At 41.2% G+C, this 16,777-nt stretch overlaps 2 protein-coding genes across 2 annotated transcripts in view; one reads left to right on the top strand and one right to left on the bottom strand.

Annotated features, from left to right (window-relative positions):
• LOC121960796 (sodium/hydrogen exchanger 9-like) overlaps positions 1 to 495 on the bottom strand; it is an 83,269-nt gene extending 82,774 nt beyond the window's left edge. Inside the window, exon 1 of the mRNA XM_042510656.2 lies at positions 291 to 495. Within this exon, the coding sequence (XP_042366590.1) occupies positions 291 to 441 (151 nt within the window). The 5' untranslated portion in view covers positions 442 to 495. The remainder of the gene's footprint in view (positions 1 to 290) is intronic.
• Positions 496 to 2,423: 1,928 nt separating this feature from the next.
• dipk2ab (divergent protein kinase domain 2Ab) overlaps positions 2,424 to 16,777 on the top strand; it is a 29,641-nt gene continuing 15,287 nt past the window's right edge. Inside the window, exons 1-2 of the mRNA XM_042510648.2 lie at positions 2,424 to 2,904; positions 8,960 to 9,845. Coding sequence (XP_042366582.1) covers positions 9,192 to 9,845 — 654 coding nt within the window. The 5' untranslated portion in view covers positions 2,424 to 2,904; positions 8,960 to 9,191. The remainder of the gene's footprint in view (positions 2,905 to 8,959; positions 9,846 to 16,777) is intronic.

Genomic DNA, 16,777 nt, shown 5'->3' with positions numbered 1-16,777 from the left:
AGCCTACAATGCTAACTTACATCCCATTGCTAGTAAGCTAGCTGTCAAATTTGAATTTCCGACGTAAAAATAAACTATTTAAAACTCCGCTTTAATCATAAAAAAAACAAATAAAGATAAATTAAATAATGTTGTCACCACATTCCCACCAAGGCCCAAAATTTGACAAATTGTGACCGAAATTGGCCTCGTTTTATCACCATTTTGGTATATCATTTCGACTGTGAGCTCAGGAAGTGTTGTTAAATAACGGCTTCCGTGCCCTGTCTGAATTAACTGAGGCTACTTACCATAAAACATTGCCCCTCCAGTTTCATTTATAAACCTATATTTGAACTTTTTTAACTTCCACACACTGAGAATAGTTACAAATGCCAAGCCAACTGCTACGAGTGCCGACAATGTTTCACCCTCTTGTTTTTGTTTCACAGCACGCGACATCTTCAAAGCCGAGGGCAAACTTTTCGGAAACAAGTGCTTTCCTTTGTGATTCAATTCAGCAGCAGCAACATCCGCATCAGCAGCGCTCAAAAGCCCCTGCTGCCTTTAGGGCTGCTTGGAAATCTCAGCTTTTTTTGTCATGCGTGGGGGGGCGGGGATTACACTACAAGTGTTTGCCTTAGTTACAGGAAAAAAACAATTGACTATGAAGGGCCTAGTAAAGATATTTTGTTGTATTTTCATTCTGTTTTTAGAAATCAAGAGATAGCTTGCTGCAGTTTTGCCACGGTGCTAACAAATATGTGCTTAAAGTAATGTAAAGGCCATGCAACATACACATAACAAATGGTCAAGGTCAAACAATCATAGTCAGAAAGCCAAATTATTGCCTGCAAGGCATGGAAAAACAAGATAAATCTCGATTTTCGACAGACACGGCGCATCACTTTATGTCTTCTATGATTTTAAATAATTCCAGTATTTCCAAAAGTATTTGAATGCATCTTACTTTGGGTGTCAGCCTCTCTAATTCCAGCAGATGGCAGTGAATGCAAACTAATGCACGCAGAGCTCGTAGGAGTTCACTGCAAGAGGCAGGGACATTAAATTTCCACTCTGTCCCTAAGCTCTAAGTGAATCAGTCATGGGCCCTAATTAGTTGTAATTAATTGTATAGTCGTTTGGTTGTAATGGCTTATTTTGTTATTTTGCTTACTTCCATTGTTTAACAAAAATGTAAAAAAAAAAAATAGAATAAAATAAAAAAAACCTATATGTAGGCCTGTGTGTCAAAAAGTGCTGCCCCTGGGCAACAAATTTTAAACACTGAACTTAACAGGGTTGAATGAGGCCCTGTGGTCCTATTACACATGCAGCTGCTTGTGTATAGACAAGTTTAATTTTCAACCGATTATGCTGTCTGATAAAGAAAAGCAGGTGCTGGTTCTAAATAAAGCTGCCGTAGACTTACAACCCAATTAAATATTTATGATCTTTGCATCTCCTTTGTCTCAATTATTTTTGCAGGATGGTCTCCTCATAATTATGGATTCAGTGCAATTTTGATGCTCACACGTCTGATTCTAGTTCATTTATGGTTCCATGGCAATGATTTACCCTTACTGTGAAGCACTCCAATAATAATGTGGTGTCTATTCGATTTTTATAGCATTTCTTTATATGAACAATATTGTGTTTACATTGTTCATTTATATTCTTTTAACTTGTATAAATCTGAGCAATTGGTCTGATTTCTTTTAAAAACATAGGGAGAAGGCAATGAGCAACTTAACAAGACATGGCCAAAAAAATAGCAACAAATAAAAAAGTTACAAAAAACATTACATGAAAAAAGCAAAAATAAGCAAAATAAATAAATAGATACATTAAAAAAGTAAATACATAAATATTTATATAAATAAAAAAATGAATAAGGAAATGACCTAAAAATGTGCTGTGAAAATCAAAAAGATAAATATACCTATTTATTCATTTTTTTCTGTAACATAATTTGAAATATAAAGTTATACAATTATAAATATCGTTTTCTGGATATTTTCCCTTTTTGGTTCATTTCCCTCTTTTTGAAAACGGTGTTTTTCATGAAATTTTCTTGCCACTTTGTAACTTTTTTTAAAAAGCAATCTGCTCAGGTTTAAAGGTGTCAAATTGTTTGTGAAAAGGTGTCTGAAAATGCAGGTTTCAAAGGATTAATTTGCCATTTGCACTTTAGCTTTTTTTCCCTCTTTTTTTCTGATCACATAAAGTTACACTGCATGGTCATCTGAGTCAAAGTTTATTTTTTAAAATTTTGTTATTATCCTCCATCAAATGTTGCTTTTAGACTGACGGAAGCAGCGAGGAAAAAAATAGACATTTGGGCAAACTTTGCACTGGGGGCGGCGTTCCAGACGAGACAATATTAGAATAATCGCCTAGCAACCGCTGCCGTAAAGCGCCAGCGGGTGTCGTAAAGGGCAGAGAGGCTGGTGTTGAAAAGAGTCGAAACAGAACCCATTGTGGTGTTGGAGAGGAGTGAGCCGCTGCCCGAGAGAAGAGGAAAAGAGCCAATTCCGTCTCCACAAAGGGACCCATGATAAGCGGACAGACATGGACGTTAACGCACAACACGGACGCTGTTGTCCTTTGTGAGGAGGACCGCGTCGTCCAGTCGGAAAGATCCGGTATATGAAGAGTTAAGACTCGACATCCCAACTGTTTATTTCAGCAGCTAGCAGGCTAGCTGGCTAGATACCTAGGAGCTAGAAATGGGAAGATCGAGTGAGTTTGCTTGATAGAGATCTTCGTCGAGGTTTGAAGAAGCTGTTTTCGGTTTAAATGCTGTCGGCGGTGATTTGAAGTGTGCGTCGCCCGCCTCGTAAGTAGCCGCAACTTTAAAGAATGATATCAACTGAGCGCTAAGCATTTCACTACTACAGACCCGGAGAGGAAAAAGTCATACAGGTTTGTTTCACAGTTTTTCTTCTTCTCTTTGCAGCCCGTGCTCTCATTAAACAAACTCTGTAATCATACGAAATGTCTCATTATGAATTTAATGACATTTTTTGCAGCCCGGACTTCATTAATTCTAAAATAAAACCGATTTCTGAGTTTTCCAGCAATGCGAGAGCATGCTTAACATTTGAAGCGTCACTGTTGCTACCTCAGAAATGATGAAATGGTGAGATAAACCAGCCTACAAGACCGCATTGTTTTATTTTAGTAACAAACTCTTATCAGATGCCCACATCCGCTGAACGGTGACAGGAAGTTTATTATTACAGCTATTAGAGCTGGTGGTCATGTTATTTTGTCACAACACAGCTATCTTTGGCATCTCAAAATGACTGTTTAGTATGTAGCCCCCCCTTCAATTAGTCTTCTTATCTTTTTCATGTTTTTTTTCTCTTCTTGTATCAAAGAGCATAAGTCATGTCTGTAACTGGTGCTTAAACATAATCTAATGACCAGTTTGAAATAATTTATTGCACAAAACTTCAATTTTTAATGCTTCAAATATGTTTTTCAATTTGTATAGTAAAAAATATTTGTGTTAAGGAGGTATATATTTGCTTGACATTTCTGATTTGTTCATTTAAAGTGTTTCTTCAACAAAACATGTTTTTGCATTGCTTCCTATTAGCACTGTGGTCATTTGACTACGCAAATTAATGCACCTCAACAGGTCTCCACTTGGCCAACTTGATTTAGATTGATTTGCTTGGTATTTGTCTGCCTTGTTGGCATGAGGTTGAGCCACATGCCCATTAGACAAAAAAGGCTCAGGCATTGAAATGTAAGCGTAATTTTGTATAACAGCTTAATCGACTTGACCATGAGATTTCTACGATTGTATGCTCTTTTCAAACTTCTGCCCTTGATTTCTTCAAAGAAAAATACATTGCCACAACAATCCTGCTGTTGTATCCACACAAAGTCTGTAATAAGTCCAAAGGAATTTCTCTTTACAGTCTAATGAATAGAACGGGCTGCTTGGAATTAATTTTTCCATAACAGGAGACTAATTGTGGAGCCTTTCTGCAAGGTTAGGCGACAAGGGAACTATGAAAATAGACCGATACACAGAAGACTTTCTGCTGGTGGTTGATTTGAATGTTTCTCAGCGCTCAGCGGGGAAACGTCTTGTAATTGAAGCCTAAAAGCTCCCAAAGGAGCAGTATATTTTTGTTTTTGACCTCCAAACTCACCAAATCAAACTCTGACAGAGCAACTTTTACAACAGATGGAGCTACATTAAGAGCGACCTTAAATGAAATGATAGATGTTTGTCAGATAATCAATTTTACTCCCCCCACTCTATAACATCTTTCCCATTTGTTCAAACTGAAGCTTGTTTTGACAGCTTGGTTTAATCAGTCCAAGTGTAGCTTCACTTAAGATGACACATTTGTTTTTGCAGCAGCATTAACATGAGATTTAAATGTATGACAACTTTTCAAACTTCTGCAGATTGATGCTGGCTTGTGAGAATGTGCAGCTGTTTAAATTAAACAAAACAAACATGTTATCAGATGAAGAATCCAGAGTGAAGTTATCCCAGTTCGAGTGTGTCTTTCCAAACAGCTGCATCAGTTTGGCGCAAAGCAGATACTATTTATATTCTTATTTAAACCTCTACAGTTTGGCTTGGGCCAGAGATGAATGGACTAATGTTCACAAGGGGATGCTGCTAATTGGTGCTTATATTCTGAGGACTCAATTTTCCATTAGGCGTGCGAATGTTACTGTCATTTGTATCCATCCATCACTGTCTGCGTGTTTGCTGTGCTGAGGCAACCCGGCTGTGGCTGAATGTTTTTTTGATCAAACATTATTGACTCCCTCAGTCGATAACCTTGGCAACAGTAGTTCCTCTCTCCGGCTAGAGCCGCACATTGCAATGGAAGAGGTGGGGGCTTTTTCCGAGCTTGGAGTAGGGCTTGATGGTAATGCCGTCATTCTCCGTGGGTAGACAGGTCCATGTGTGTGTTTGTGCGCGTCCATTCAGAGATGGAGAGCTGCTACTTTGTATTCTAGCGATCGCTTTCCATTCATTTCCATCACAAGAGCAATAACTCAAAGTTTCTCTCACCTTGCCATCCATACATTGCGTATATCTTTCCTCTCTCCATTTCTCTCATTTCCCCCCCAACCCCTCCGCTGTATTCCAGTCCATTTCAACACTCCCTCTGTGCACTCTCTTTTGCATTTCCAGTGGAATTAATCAAGCATGTTCATGTGTGGCTTGACTTCATTATATCATAATGAAGTTTAGCCTCAGGTGCAGTGAAGGAAATGGGTTAGCCCGAGAGTAGCCTTGCCCTCGCACACCATTATCGGAAACCAGCTTTACACAATGAGCTGTGGAAAAGATTATTCATGACGGAAATTTTCTTTTCAACCCTTTCTTTCTTATCTGGGTTACTCTGTCAAAATCTAAGTTTTAATAAAAGTTGAAATATTAGGATATTACGATGTCATCTCCCTCTGTCCCCGACCTTTGTCATTCTGTTTTAAGCCAACATGGGGCCTATTGCTTCATCTTGCGCCTTTTCTGTCCCAGTAATGAGCCATTTTGCGGCTCTTAACATCTGCCAAACTTGGAACATTTTGAATGCGAGACTCATCTCCCATGCATGAGGAGTCAGGCATCCTTTGATTTGCCCTCTTTTCTTTGCCTCTCTTTCGAAGCGCTCACCGCAGTACTTTGTAGACGGAGTACGCTGAAAAACTTTCTTACCCCAGTTTTGGCAGCGGCTGCGTATGATGAGAGGTAATTTGGTGCTTACTCTAAACAGGGGTTTCCTCCTGGTATTGTGCATCACTCCCTCTTGCAGAGTGCATGAGGAGCAGAGGCACCGCACAGTGGGGGAGGAACAGAGGAGGAGGGGGCTAATTTAAAACACAAGTTTTCTGTGGGCACAATGAGGTTTGTCCAAAAGAAAACACAGCTTGAAATTTCACTGCCCCTCTTTTCCGCTGGGTAACATCTGTGTTGGAATACAAAGCATCTGACTTTAATTTAGAGCTTCAGGTGAACTTTGCCCTCATCAAAAAGCCTGAGTAAGCAACCTTGAGGTCTGTAGAGTTGGCCTTCCTTTTTAGCAGTTTTGTTAAATAACACCCAGCCATGAGGTGGCATACAGCAATAGACAGTGAGGGAGTTAAATAAATAGTCTTGCAGGTGTAAAAGCAGTCTAGTGGGATAATTACCAGGGAAAAATATCCTCGTCTTAAATGACCGTGCATCCTACCAATAAAGCTGAATGTTTTGGTCTTATTCACACTATTACTCAGCGTGCAGCAGCAGCAGTAGTAGGCTATAAAAACACTAATCTAGTAGCATCTTCAATCCTTATACTCTCCTGCTTTATGCAAAACAAAAAGTACAGGATCAAGATAAGCCGTCAGTGGCGGTTTCCTGCATTTCACTGTCAACATTTTAAGCATTTAAACACCTTGGTTCATTAAAAGAAAAGAAATGCAGTGTGTGGCCTATCCATTCACTCCAGCAATTAGCACGGTCGTTGACATAATCCAGGTAACGCTTCAAAGGTAATTGAGGCCTAACTGTTTCTCTGGAGAGGAGGAAGAAGCCATGCATCCCCCTCTGTGTTAGCCGCCAGCTCGTGCATCTCATTGCTCCGCAGGTCTTGTTCAGGGCTTTTTTCCATCTTGCCCTCGCCCTCTGATGCTTTCTCTAAAGCATGATCATCTTCTCTGCCCCGGCTGAGGTTGCGTTTTGAACTCTTTGAGCCCTTCGCTGATCCTAGTTAAATCTCATATCTGCTCCCAAGATCTTTGCAGCCTCGTCTGCTTCGCGACTGCCTGTGTTAGATGCTAAATGGCACTTGAATCGAGATCTTATAGCAACGGGATATTCAGTTTTCCCCCTCAAGCAATCAGCTCCCTGAAGTAGAAGGCACAAGGCACACATCCTTCTGGCTCCTATTGAAGTTGTTGTTTTTTTGGGGGGTTCTTCATAGACACTTTGTTTCTTCATTTCCCATCTCCCAATCCATCTTCCGGTCCCAATTTAATATGAATATCTTGTAGAATTTTAATGAATTTTCCCCAGACACTTTTACATTATTGTGTTGGCATTCCTTTTTAGCTCATTGTGAATGGGTGCGGCTGAGGGGTTATTTGGTTATTCATTCATCACACTGGAGGCATTTTGTTGAAGTCAGCTCGATGTGGACCTACAGTTTCATTATATAGCTCGCCCAATGAAATGCTGTTCAGACTAAATGCATGAAGAATTATCCTTTTGTACATTTTTTAACCTCTGAGATATTTTAGATTAATGTGAATTTTTTTAAAAAAGTGTTTTCTAAATGATGAAGCTTAAAATGACCATAATCATTATGCAGTTCATTATAATGATAAAGCAAATAAATGTTGTCCCATGTCTTAGGAAATTGTGACATATTACCATTAAGATTAACAGTAGCCATTTGGCTTGGAGTTCAAAGTAAGATTTAAGATTGCCTCTTTATAAAAGATGTAAAGTAACTCTCATTATCTCCATCTTATTTATGGTACACAGAGGAAAAGCATATGCTTGCTGTTGAGTCACATCGCTTGAGTTTTTGATTTGTGGTGAGAATAGAGAAAAAAAACGCATGAATCATATTTTCCCTTTTCCTTAAAAATATATGCAGTGCAGCTGTCTGTAGTTCCCCTATTTGGATACAGTCTATTTTTACGTTAGTGATGTTGGCCTGATCTGCTCAAGGTATTTTCAGACAGAGGTAAGAACTAGTGTATTCAGCTTCTTATCTGACACTCCACAGCCGCACATCTCCACACAACCGCTGCTCCCTTGGCCGCCTCGAGCCCCCGTGTCTTTCAAGATCTCGGCCACTTCGATCTGAAAGCAAAATGCAAGGAACACATCGACACGCGCGCTAATCACAGTAGTGTGCCTGCTCGTTAGCCGTGCCCTCTCAAGTCAGCTGTCCTAATAGGCATGTCGTAATGAGCTCTAATTGAGGATGGCTAATTTGCATGGCCTGAGTCATTGTCTTTCTTAAAGCAAATTATAAGACTTACAAGACTCATTGCTAAAAAGCTGATTGGGGGGTCTGACATGGCTTCATCATGGGCAGACTACGCGGGGGCCTCTGAGAGGATTGCTCTTGCACTGTGAGCTCAGATAGTTGTCTCTTTCTTCCATGCTTAGTTCCCACCGTTCCCCTCTCTGCTGACATCAATATGCCTAATGGAGGTATTCACAGATTCTCTCTCTCACCCCCTCAACCACGGACGTTATTTTAGTGACACCAGCCATTTTCAAAGAAACAACTTCAAAGCATGATTAAAACGAAGCAGGGCAACTCTGATCAAAGGTTAAACTACGCACAGCGTGACTCTCTTCACAATGCAAAGCAAGATTTCTCCATTTGAAGCGAGAAGAGAGGAAAAAAACTCAAGATTTCTGAGCTCTGTGTAACTGTTGAGGTATGCAGACGGCGTGTTATTTTGCTGTGCATCGGAAGAAAAGTGATGGATACTTCTGATGCGGCGGAGGAAGGTCCTCTGAGGAATCATCCTCACAGTGCAGCACATTTTATTTATACTTGGAGAGGATGTTGTACATTTCCTCTTAATTTGATCACTGACACTTTATTTTCCCCTTTTCCATACTTTTATTTATCTTTCTTATATTGGGGGGGGGTATACGAGAAATGATTTCCCTAAGAGAAGGCGCTCAAACAGACACAGGCAGGTTTATTGCATTGGCTGTGGGCCATCTCATTTCTGCTCAAAAAGTAATGAAATCTCTCAAATGACCCAAGCAATTCAAATTTGTGAGACAATTTCATATGCCAGAGAAAGTGCTTTTTTGTTTTATAGAACGTATCACTGGTTAGGACTTTGGTGTTCAAGTTGCAGGCCCAGCAGAAGAAAAATAAGATCAATCTTTTCACTTGTTTTTTGAGGTTATGAAATGCAGCTTTTGTAGTTTCCCTGATGTAATGTCTTTCTCTCTCTCCCTTTCTTTGCTTGATTTCAGGCCTGCTGGCTCGAGGTTGCACACTAACACCAAGAAGGGAGAACATGACTCACTGGCCTCTGCCAGAGACTGGCACGGGGCAGCTGTGCCAAAATTGCCTCAGCCTGCCGCTTTAGAAGCAACCCTGGTACATCATGACGGAGAGGCATTGAGGTTTGCTCCCTGACGATCGTCTCAATACCTCTCCTCCTCCCTATCCCTCAAGAACCCCCGCCCTTGCCCCGTCCCCACCATGCTGCGCTTCCTGCCTCTCAAACTTGGCCGCCTGTACCGGTGTCTGAAGCTCTTATTGGTTGTGGGGTTGTTTGTCATCTTGTTGATGAACACCCACAACCTGTTCGCTTCCTTCCAGAAGAATGAGCTCACTGACAGGCGCTTCATCAACCTCAACAAGTGTCCCGCCTGCTTTGGCACCAGCTGGTGCCGCAAGTTCATGAACGGCCAGGTTTCCTTCGAAACCTGGGGCCGCCTACGATTCCTAGACGTTTTCAATGTCAAGAATGTTTACTTTGCTCAGTATGGTGAACCCAGGGAGGGCACCCGTCGTGTTGTGCTGAAACGGCTCGGCTCCAACCAGGAGCTGGCCGAGATAGACCAGAAAATCTGCAAGAGGGCCACGGGCAGGCCGCGCTGTGACCTCATCCAGGCGATGTACAAGACTGAGTTTGCCCGGATCAACGGCGACGTTCGCCTGCTCACTCCAGAGGTGGTGGAGGGCTGGTCAGACCTGGTGCACTGCCCCTCTCAGAGGCTGCTGGACCGCGTGGTCCGCAGGTACGCTGAGACCAAAGACTCAGGCAGCTTCCTGCTGAAGAACCTCAAAGACACGGAGCGAATGCAGCTGCTCATGACCTTGGCATTCAACCCGGAACCGCTCGTACTACAGGTACTTATAAATTTTTTCAGTCTCGTTGTTTTGTTTTGTTTTGTTTTTTTCCGTACAAGAGCCGTTTAACCCTGGATCAACATCAGTTTCTTGAATTACATTTCTTTAATCCTTCGTTTAATCCTTTGAAATTAGTTTGATTTCATTTGAAAACATGACTAAAAAGGAAACAAGCATCTTGGCAAGAAATGTCCTGAAGTTCACATTTACATTTTTAGCACTTTTTTTGATTTTTTATTTAATCATTTTTTTTCTTTTATGTGTGCTAATTTTTAGTACTTTTTTGGTAATTCCTTGCTAATTTTGGGTTATTTCTTGTGAAGTTGTTCATTGCAATCTTCCTATGTTTTTGAAAGAGATTAAACCAATTTGCTGAGGTTTCAAAGGGTTAAACCAAAATGTGTCTGTGATTGAATTTGTGGCTTTTAAGGTTACTTTTTATTTCTTTAGTTATGTTTGACTATTACTGCCTTTGAAGAAAATATTGCATCTTGATAAAGAGATGTCAGTCAGCTGATCAGCGGCACCAGGTGTTTTCAGTGTTGTTGATAAGGCACGGCTCCTGGATTACCTTTTGCTACAAAGAGGATAAGAGCATCAGTACAAAGCAAGCCAGGGTGTTGGCCCACAAAGCCCCCAGTAAATTACAGGGTGGGAATCCTCCTTTTCCTTCCTCTTCCTCAGATCTGAGACGAGCCATTACACCCTCCCTAAACTCTAGGCTACATCGAGACTATGCGTCCGCTATCTGGAGCACGAACACACTCTGCTCAGAATAGAGAAGGGTTTAAGAGCTGTGGCCTCCCAAAAGATGAGAGATTTTGGCTGGCGGCAATACTGCATATTTAACACTATATGTAGGGCAGTTTTGAATTATTCAAGAATGCATCTGTAAATGGTCCAAGTTGTTTTTAATTTTAATATACGTCTGTGTCCGCTGGCTTCTCTTCATTTGTGGGAGACAGCACGTGTAGGGATCTCTTACGGGGCTGCTAAGTGTTATTAGTACCAACATTCTTGATCCTCTGCTGATCTTCCAAAATAAAAGCATTTTGCAAGTTTTTGACCTAGAATCATGATTTGGTTGTAATTTACAGCTTAAAGGAACTGATAATAACCCAAGACATTGATGTTTTAAAGCTCCAGTGTGTAGGATTAGGGGGGTATATTGACAGAAATGGAATATAATCAGTGTATTTTCTTTAGTCTTTAATCACTAAGAGTCATTGTGCTTTTGTAACCTTAGAATGGGCCGTTTATGTCTGTATAGGAAGTAGGTCCTCATATACAGAGGTTACCATGTTGCACCACTATGTTTCTATAGCAGCCAAAAACAAAGACAAACCAAACACTGGCTGTCGGTAGGGCCTTTAGCTTTTTGGCGTGGGCCACAGCAGTCCGCAACCTCTTTATTACGAACTGAACAGCATTGGGAAAAACTGTGATTTTTAATCTGAAACTACCTTATTCACTGTTTTAAAAAATGTCCATTTGCTTTGCAGAGGAAGAGACGTCTGTATATAATTTGACTCTCAGTAAAAAAACCTCCAGAACATCTCGATTGTAAGTTATCTGAGAAAAACGGTGAACACACATCAGCAGGTGCTGGACTTGCGACATGCATAAACACAGTTAGAAAAACTAGGGCTGTATTCAATTGAGAATTTTGCCAGTTGAATCTGATTCTGCTGTTCAGTGAGTTTATAATGATTTTTTTCATATGAACTTTTGAAGTTTGAGGGGCTCAAACTGGATGTTCAATGTGACATTGACATTTACTCAAACAAGCTAACTCCACTAACGGTAGATTGTAAATGCAACAACATTTTTTGCTGACTCTACATATCAAACAAAAGTCAAAGACTGGTTTGTTTTACATTGCTGTGAGCTGTAAATACACCACTTCTGAGCAAAAAGGTCTCTCGTCTCTCCTCCTGGAGCTCCTTGTACCAAACGTCAGCATAAAAGTCAGGAGCACTCACTCTGCAGCAAAATCTGGGGAACAAAACATCCCCACAATATGAACTGCACCAAAAAAACCCTCTGCTCAACTTGTAGCAATCTAAGTCGGCTGAGGGTCTCCGACTGATGATTAGAATCTCTGGCTTTCAAGGGGCAGCCCAAAGATGAACACACAAGATGAAACTGCTTTATTCAGTGTTTTTACCAGTTTGAATCACTGGTTGGTTGGTTTTTTAGAGCAGGAGATCTCCGGGAGTTCACGGTAGGCACATAGGAAAAGTCTCAGCTGGTTGCAGTCTAATATCCATACCACTGGATACCGCTAAATCCTACACACTGCTCCTGTGTTAAGTTTTAGAGAGACAGATTGATTATTTCATTTATATATATATATATATATATATATATATATATATATATATATATATATATATATATATATATATAGTTGGCCTCATATTGCGCTGCAACATTTATAGTCCTTAATTTTATATAGATTAAGTAGCACTCACGGCTAAAATCAAAAAGGAAGTGTGATAAAGTTAAGTGTTTTTCTGTGACACCAGGTTAGCAGTAAAATAATGTCCCACGTCTATTCCATCATCCTCCATGTCAAGGATGTCATACTGTATATCATATATAGGCTGATCCAGACTGATTTAAAAGCAGCCAATCAATTTCAATTTCAATCTGGCATTGACCGTGTCAGAACAACAATGGTCGTGGCTCGTGTAGACATTCAATAACTTATGGTGACCTCCAACCCCCTCTACACATCGGGCTGGACACCTCGAGGCATTACAGAGGACAAAAGGCGAGATCAGCCTTTTAGTCTGGACGATCTATAAAATCTGATTAGCCTTGTGTGGCCGCTTGCCCTTCTCCTTCCTTCCTCTCTCCTCTTTTCTTTCTCATTTTGCCATCTGTATCAGTCTACTATATTTTCTTGTCCGCTTCTGCACGCTCCACAAACTCCAGCCAGATAATTCCATCAGTGTTTTTAATGCCATTATGCCCCAGTTCAGAGGATCGCTGAACCCCTCCTCCCTGTCATCCATCCTTATCTTGCACACAGCTATAAACATCACACAGCAACACATAATGCAAACGCATTGTCCACGGCTCTCTTCACTCACTGCTCCGCGTAGCCTTTGCATGTTTACAGGGCCTCATGAATTGTTGATCCCATGCTGAACTTGTGACCCGCGGGTATGAGAAAGAACAGTAGGGTCTGTGTATGAACCAGGCCAAGGGTAACAGATTAGGGGCATGAATTGTGTAGATGGGTAACATACAAATAAAATGTACCAGACATCTCGGAGATCCACAGGAGTGCCTTGACTGTTCGTCAGCATCACTGAACTCAAAAGATGAGGAGAAAATTTGCTGTGAGACTGAGAGACCCTATACACAAGGTTGGGCAGCAGTAGACCATAAAGAATTAATGGTGTCTATAGAGATTGAATAGGAGACGTGCTGTACTACAACACCTTGGTCTCCTTTTTTTGCCAGAGGTGAGTGCTACCACGGGGGGACTAGTTTTAACAAAAGGCAGAGGAATGCGGGGCTGGGTTTTACGACCTGCTATTTAATGAAACCTGATCCTTATTTCGACTGTTTATCATGCTGCCTTCTTTTCAGGCCTGGAGCGTTGTTTCTTTTTGCTCGGTTGTTTTCAAACACCACCTCAGTAAGTTGGAGAGACCGGTAACACTCGGTGTATAATTCAAGTGTGCTATATTTAGCGTAAATGATTTCTTAGTGTCATTGGTTGCCAGTGCTGTGGTTTTGGGTTTCTTTCCCTATCTCTTTTCCTCTGGCTTTATACAGTTGAATAATGTCAATAACATTTCTGCCGTCTGCTCAGTGAGCTGCTCTCTCGCTCAGAATGGCTTCTGTTTCCAGTCTTTTGAAGCCACAGGCAGTAAATCGGCCCTGTTTCACTATGAGAAACCAGACCTTCTTTGTCAGTGGGAAACAATCTGCTGTGTTGTTTCGTGTCTGTCCAACAATGCTTTTTCTTTGTGCGCCGCAGTACACACACACACACACACACACACACACACACACACACACACACACACACACACACACACACACACACACACACACACACACACACACACACACACACACACACACCACCCCCACTCATGTGTCACGTGGAAGACAATTTGGCTTTGGGGAATAAATATTTTTGGAAGACAAAATGACGACAGCCAAACAAGAAAATCCTTGTGCAATGAGAGAGGCACCTTATGCAACTTCATCTGTTTTCCCTCTCATTTCAATGCAGTTTTTCTTAAGGTTTCACTGATAAGTTGGACCGCAAAGGTTTTTCTGTTACTGTGTCTCTTTGCCAACCAGAGAAATGACATGACGCTGTTTAATTTTACCTCTCATTCGACAGTAACTCGGTTTGCACAAAATGTGAGTAATAAATTCTTCTCATTTTCTCCAGCTAGAACCTTATTTGCCATCCTTGGCTTCTCTCCTTCGGCTAGATGACTCACTGATTCATCAGGTGATGGTTGTGTTTGATGGAGTACATCTGGCCCAACCTTAAATTAGTTCGATTTAGCCCAGTCCTCCCTTCCAAATCATTAAGCTTGGTGAGTTAGCCAGGAGCATGTGACTGCGCTCGCACCCTTTTTGGTCCTCAGCCCTGCCTTGCTCAGTGAAGCTGAGAATAGGATGTGACAGGCCTGTGGGGTTAACTCAGTCATCTCCTCTCGACTCAAATCTGTGCTCTCCCAGACATTCCTTCTCCCCTCCTTTTTATTACCATCTCTCCCCACCTTCCACAGATCCACTTCCTCATTCACACCACCCTAACCTGACACAATACTCATCAGAAGGCGCAAACCTCTCACGCAACACCGTCTGTTTTTCCCTGGAACATGGACGTTTTGACACCGATACTAAATCGAGGCAGAGACGGAAGCGAGAGATTAGATAGATGACCTTATCTCCTATTCCTCCTAAGATTCTTGACAGCAGCATTTTAACGCAAATGTGAAAGTAAACATTCACAGCGCTTTGAGCAAACACACTAGCAGCTTGTTTGAATTTTCTAAAATGGGGGGATAGCTCTTTGGTATGCTGTTGATTTAATGAGGCTCTGCATAATCTATTACGATGCTCATCCACTTTGGGAAGCGAAGCCAAAGTAAATAGTATAAATTCAGGGGGTTTTTTCTTGGCACAAAGTGAGGCAAAGGTGGTACCACTCACTGTGACCTACTGAACCTTGATTTAATTTTTAATGGGAAAATAGATGTAATCAGGCCAGAAGCAGATATGCGACCTGCCTACACAGTCAGATAATTTTATAAATGTGTGATTTTTGGGGAAAAAATATAGTAATTTGGGTTGAGGACATTTTTTAAATCAGCAAGAAAGAGGCTAGACAATCAATATATATTATAAAGAAATTGTTCCAATTACCACCCTCTTTGTAACATAAAAGCAATTATCCTTACAGTATGCTGCATGAAATATCAATATAAAAAATCAGCAAAACAGACAAACATCTAATGCATTTCAGTAAAACAGCCCTGCAATAAATTTTATTATGAAGATTAATTGTTCTTTTTTAAGACTTTGTCAAAGGCTATACGTATAATTTATGGTAATGTTTTAATGGATTGCACACAGTTAAAAAAATATCTAAAATATGTATTAATAATAATAACAATAAAAATAATAATTTATATAGCACCTTTAAAAACAGAGTGCTTTGTCAAGCAAAGCAAAAGCAGAAATGGGATACTTAGAAGGCAATACAACAACAGAAAGCCTAACCATCTTACTGAACACAACTACGACAGAACAAGGGTCGAGTTAGGATAAAATAAGAGGGCAAATAATGCAAGATGCGGGACACAAAATTGCCATAGAGGTCAAATGTTAGAAAAACAAGTGCGAAATGAGACTTTTGCCAACTAAAATAGACAGAGTGGTTTTAAAATGTCTCCAATAATGTATTAACAAAAGCTCCTTTTATTCACATGGTCATGTTCTGACAAAGACTGCACATAATTTTAGCTGATACTGTATACTGTCTTTGCGCCAAAAGCTCTGCAATCTTATGGTCTGGCTTTCTGGGTCATGCCTCTTTACAAAGAGGATCAAAGCCTGCTTTTGTTTTTAGTTTTATTTATTTCTTTTCATTTAATCACAGACACTGCATGCTATCCCGGCTTAAGTAAGAGTAAGAGCCTTCTGTCTCTAAGGCTGGCTCAGTGGCTGAGGTCCACCGGTAAATAGTATTTAAGTTGCTAGTCTGTGATTAGAACCTTTTGTTTTTGGGTCTGGGGGATTGTGACGCTCTTAGCGCATAAGAGAGGAGGTTGTGTACGCCGCTTAACCCTGCTTCAAGTGCTCCCAAACCCCCTTTCATTATTCTTATAGGCCTTTGTGTACAGACTGAATCCTGTTAGGATAAGACAGGGAGTTATCTGGGCCCGACTCCCCTCTTTTGGCTGCCCTCACTGGATGGAGGCCCTGGTGGAAAGGGGAGAAGAGAAGGAGGAGAGGAGCGGAGGGGTTTTGTGCGAGCGAGTGTGTGTGTTGTACAAACCGGGGCCTTGTGGTGTTTTCCCCCCATTTGAATGAGCCAGACTGCTTGTGTTACCATAATCCTTTCTCTCTTTCTCCCGCTCTCCAAACACACACACACATATATATACACACACGAATGACAGCTGTGTTTGGTTAGGTAAATGCCTGTGGCTGAACCCCCTACATACACACCCCCCACTCATCCCACCCACCAGCTCCTTTTTTAGATCCCCCCCACCCCAACTCCCCTTAGCTTCCTACTGTTACAGCCCGCACCCCAACCCACCTCATGCCCTGCTCGTGGAGACGCAGTTCTGCAACGCTGGAGAGTAACTAACCCCTTTCACATCTCTCCCTGGGCCCCTTAAGTTGGCCAATATGGATTGGGAACAAGTGGTTCTTTACTG

Source organism: Plectropomus leopardus, chromosome 21 (assembly GCF_026936395.1).
Source record: "Plectropomus leopardus strain MGB_pleo_1.0 chromosome 21, ASM2693639v1, whole genome shotgun sequence".
Lineage (NCBI taxonomy): Eukaryota > Metazoa > Chordata > Actinopteri > Perciformes > Serranidae > Plectropomus > Plectropomus leopardus.
This window is presented reverse-complemented; position numbering and strand designations above follow the sequence as displayed.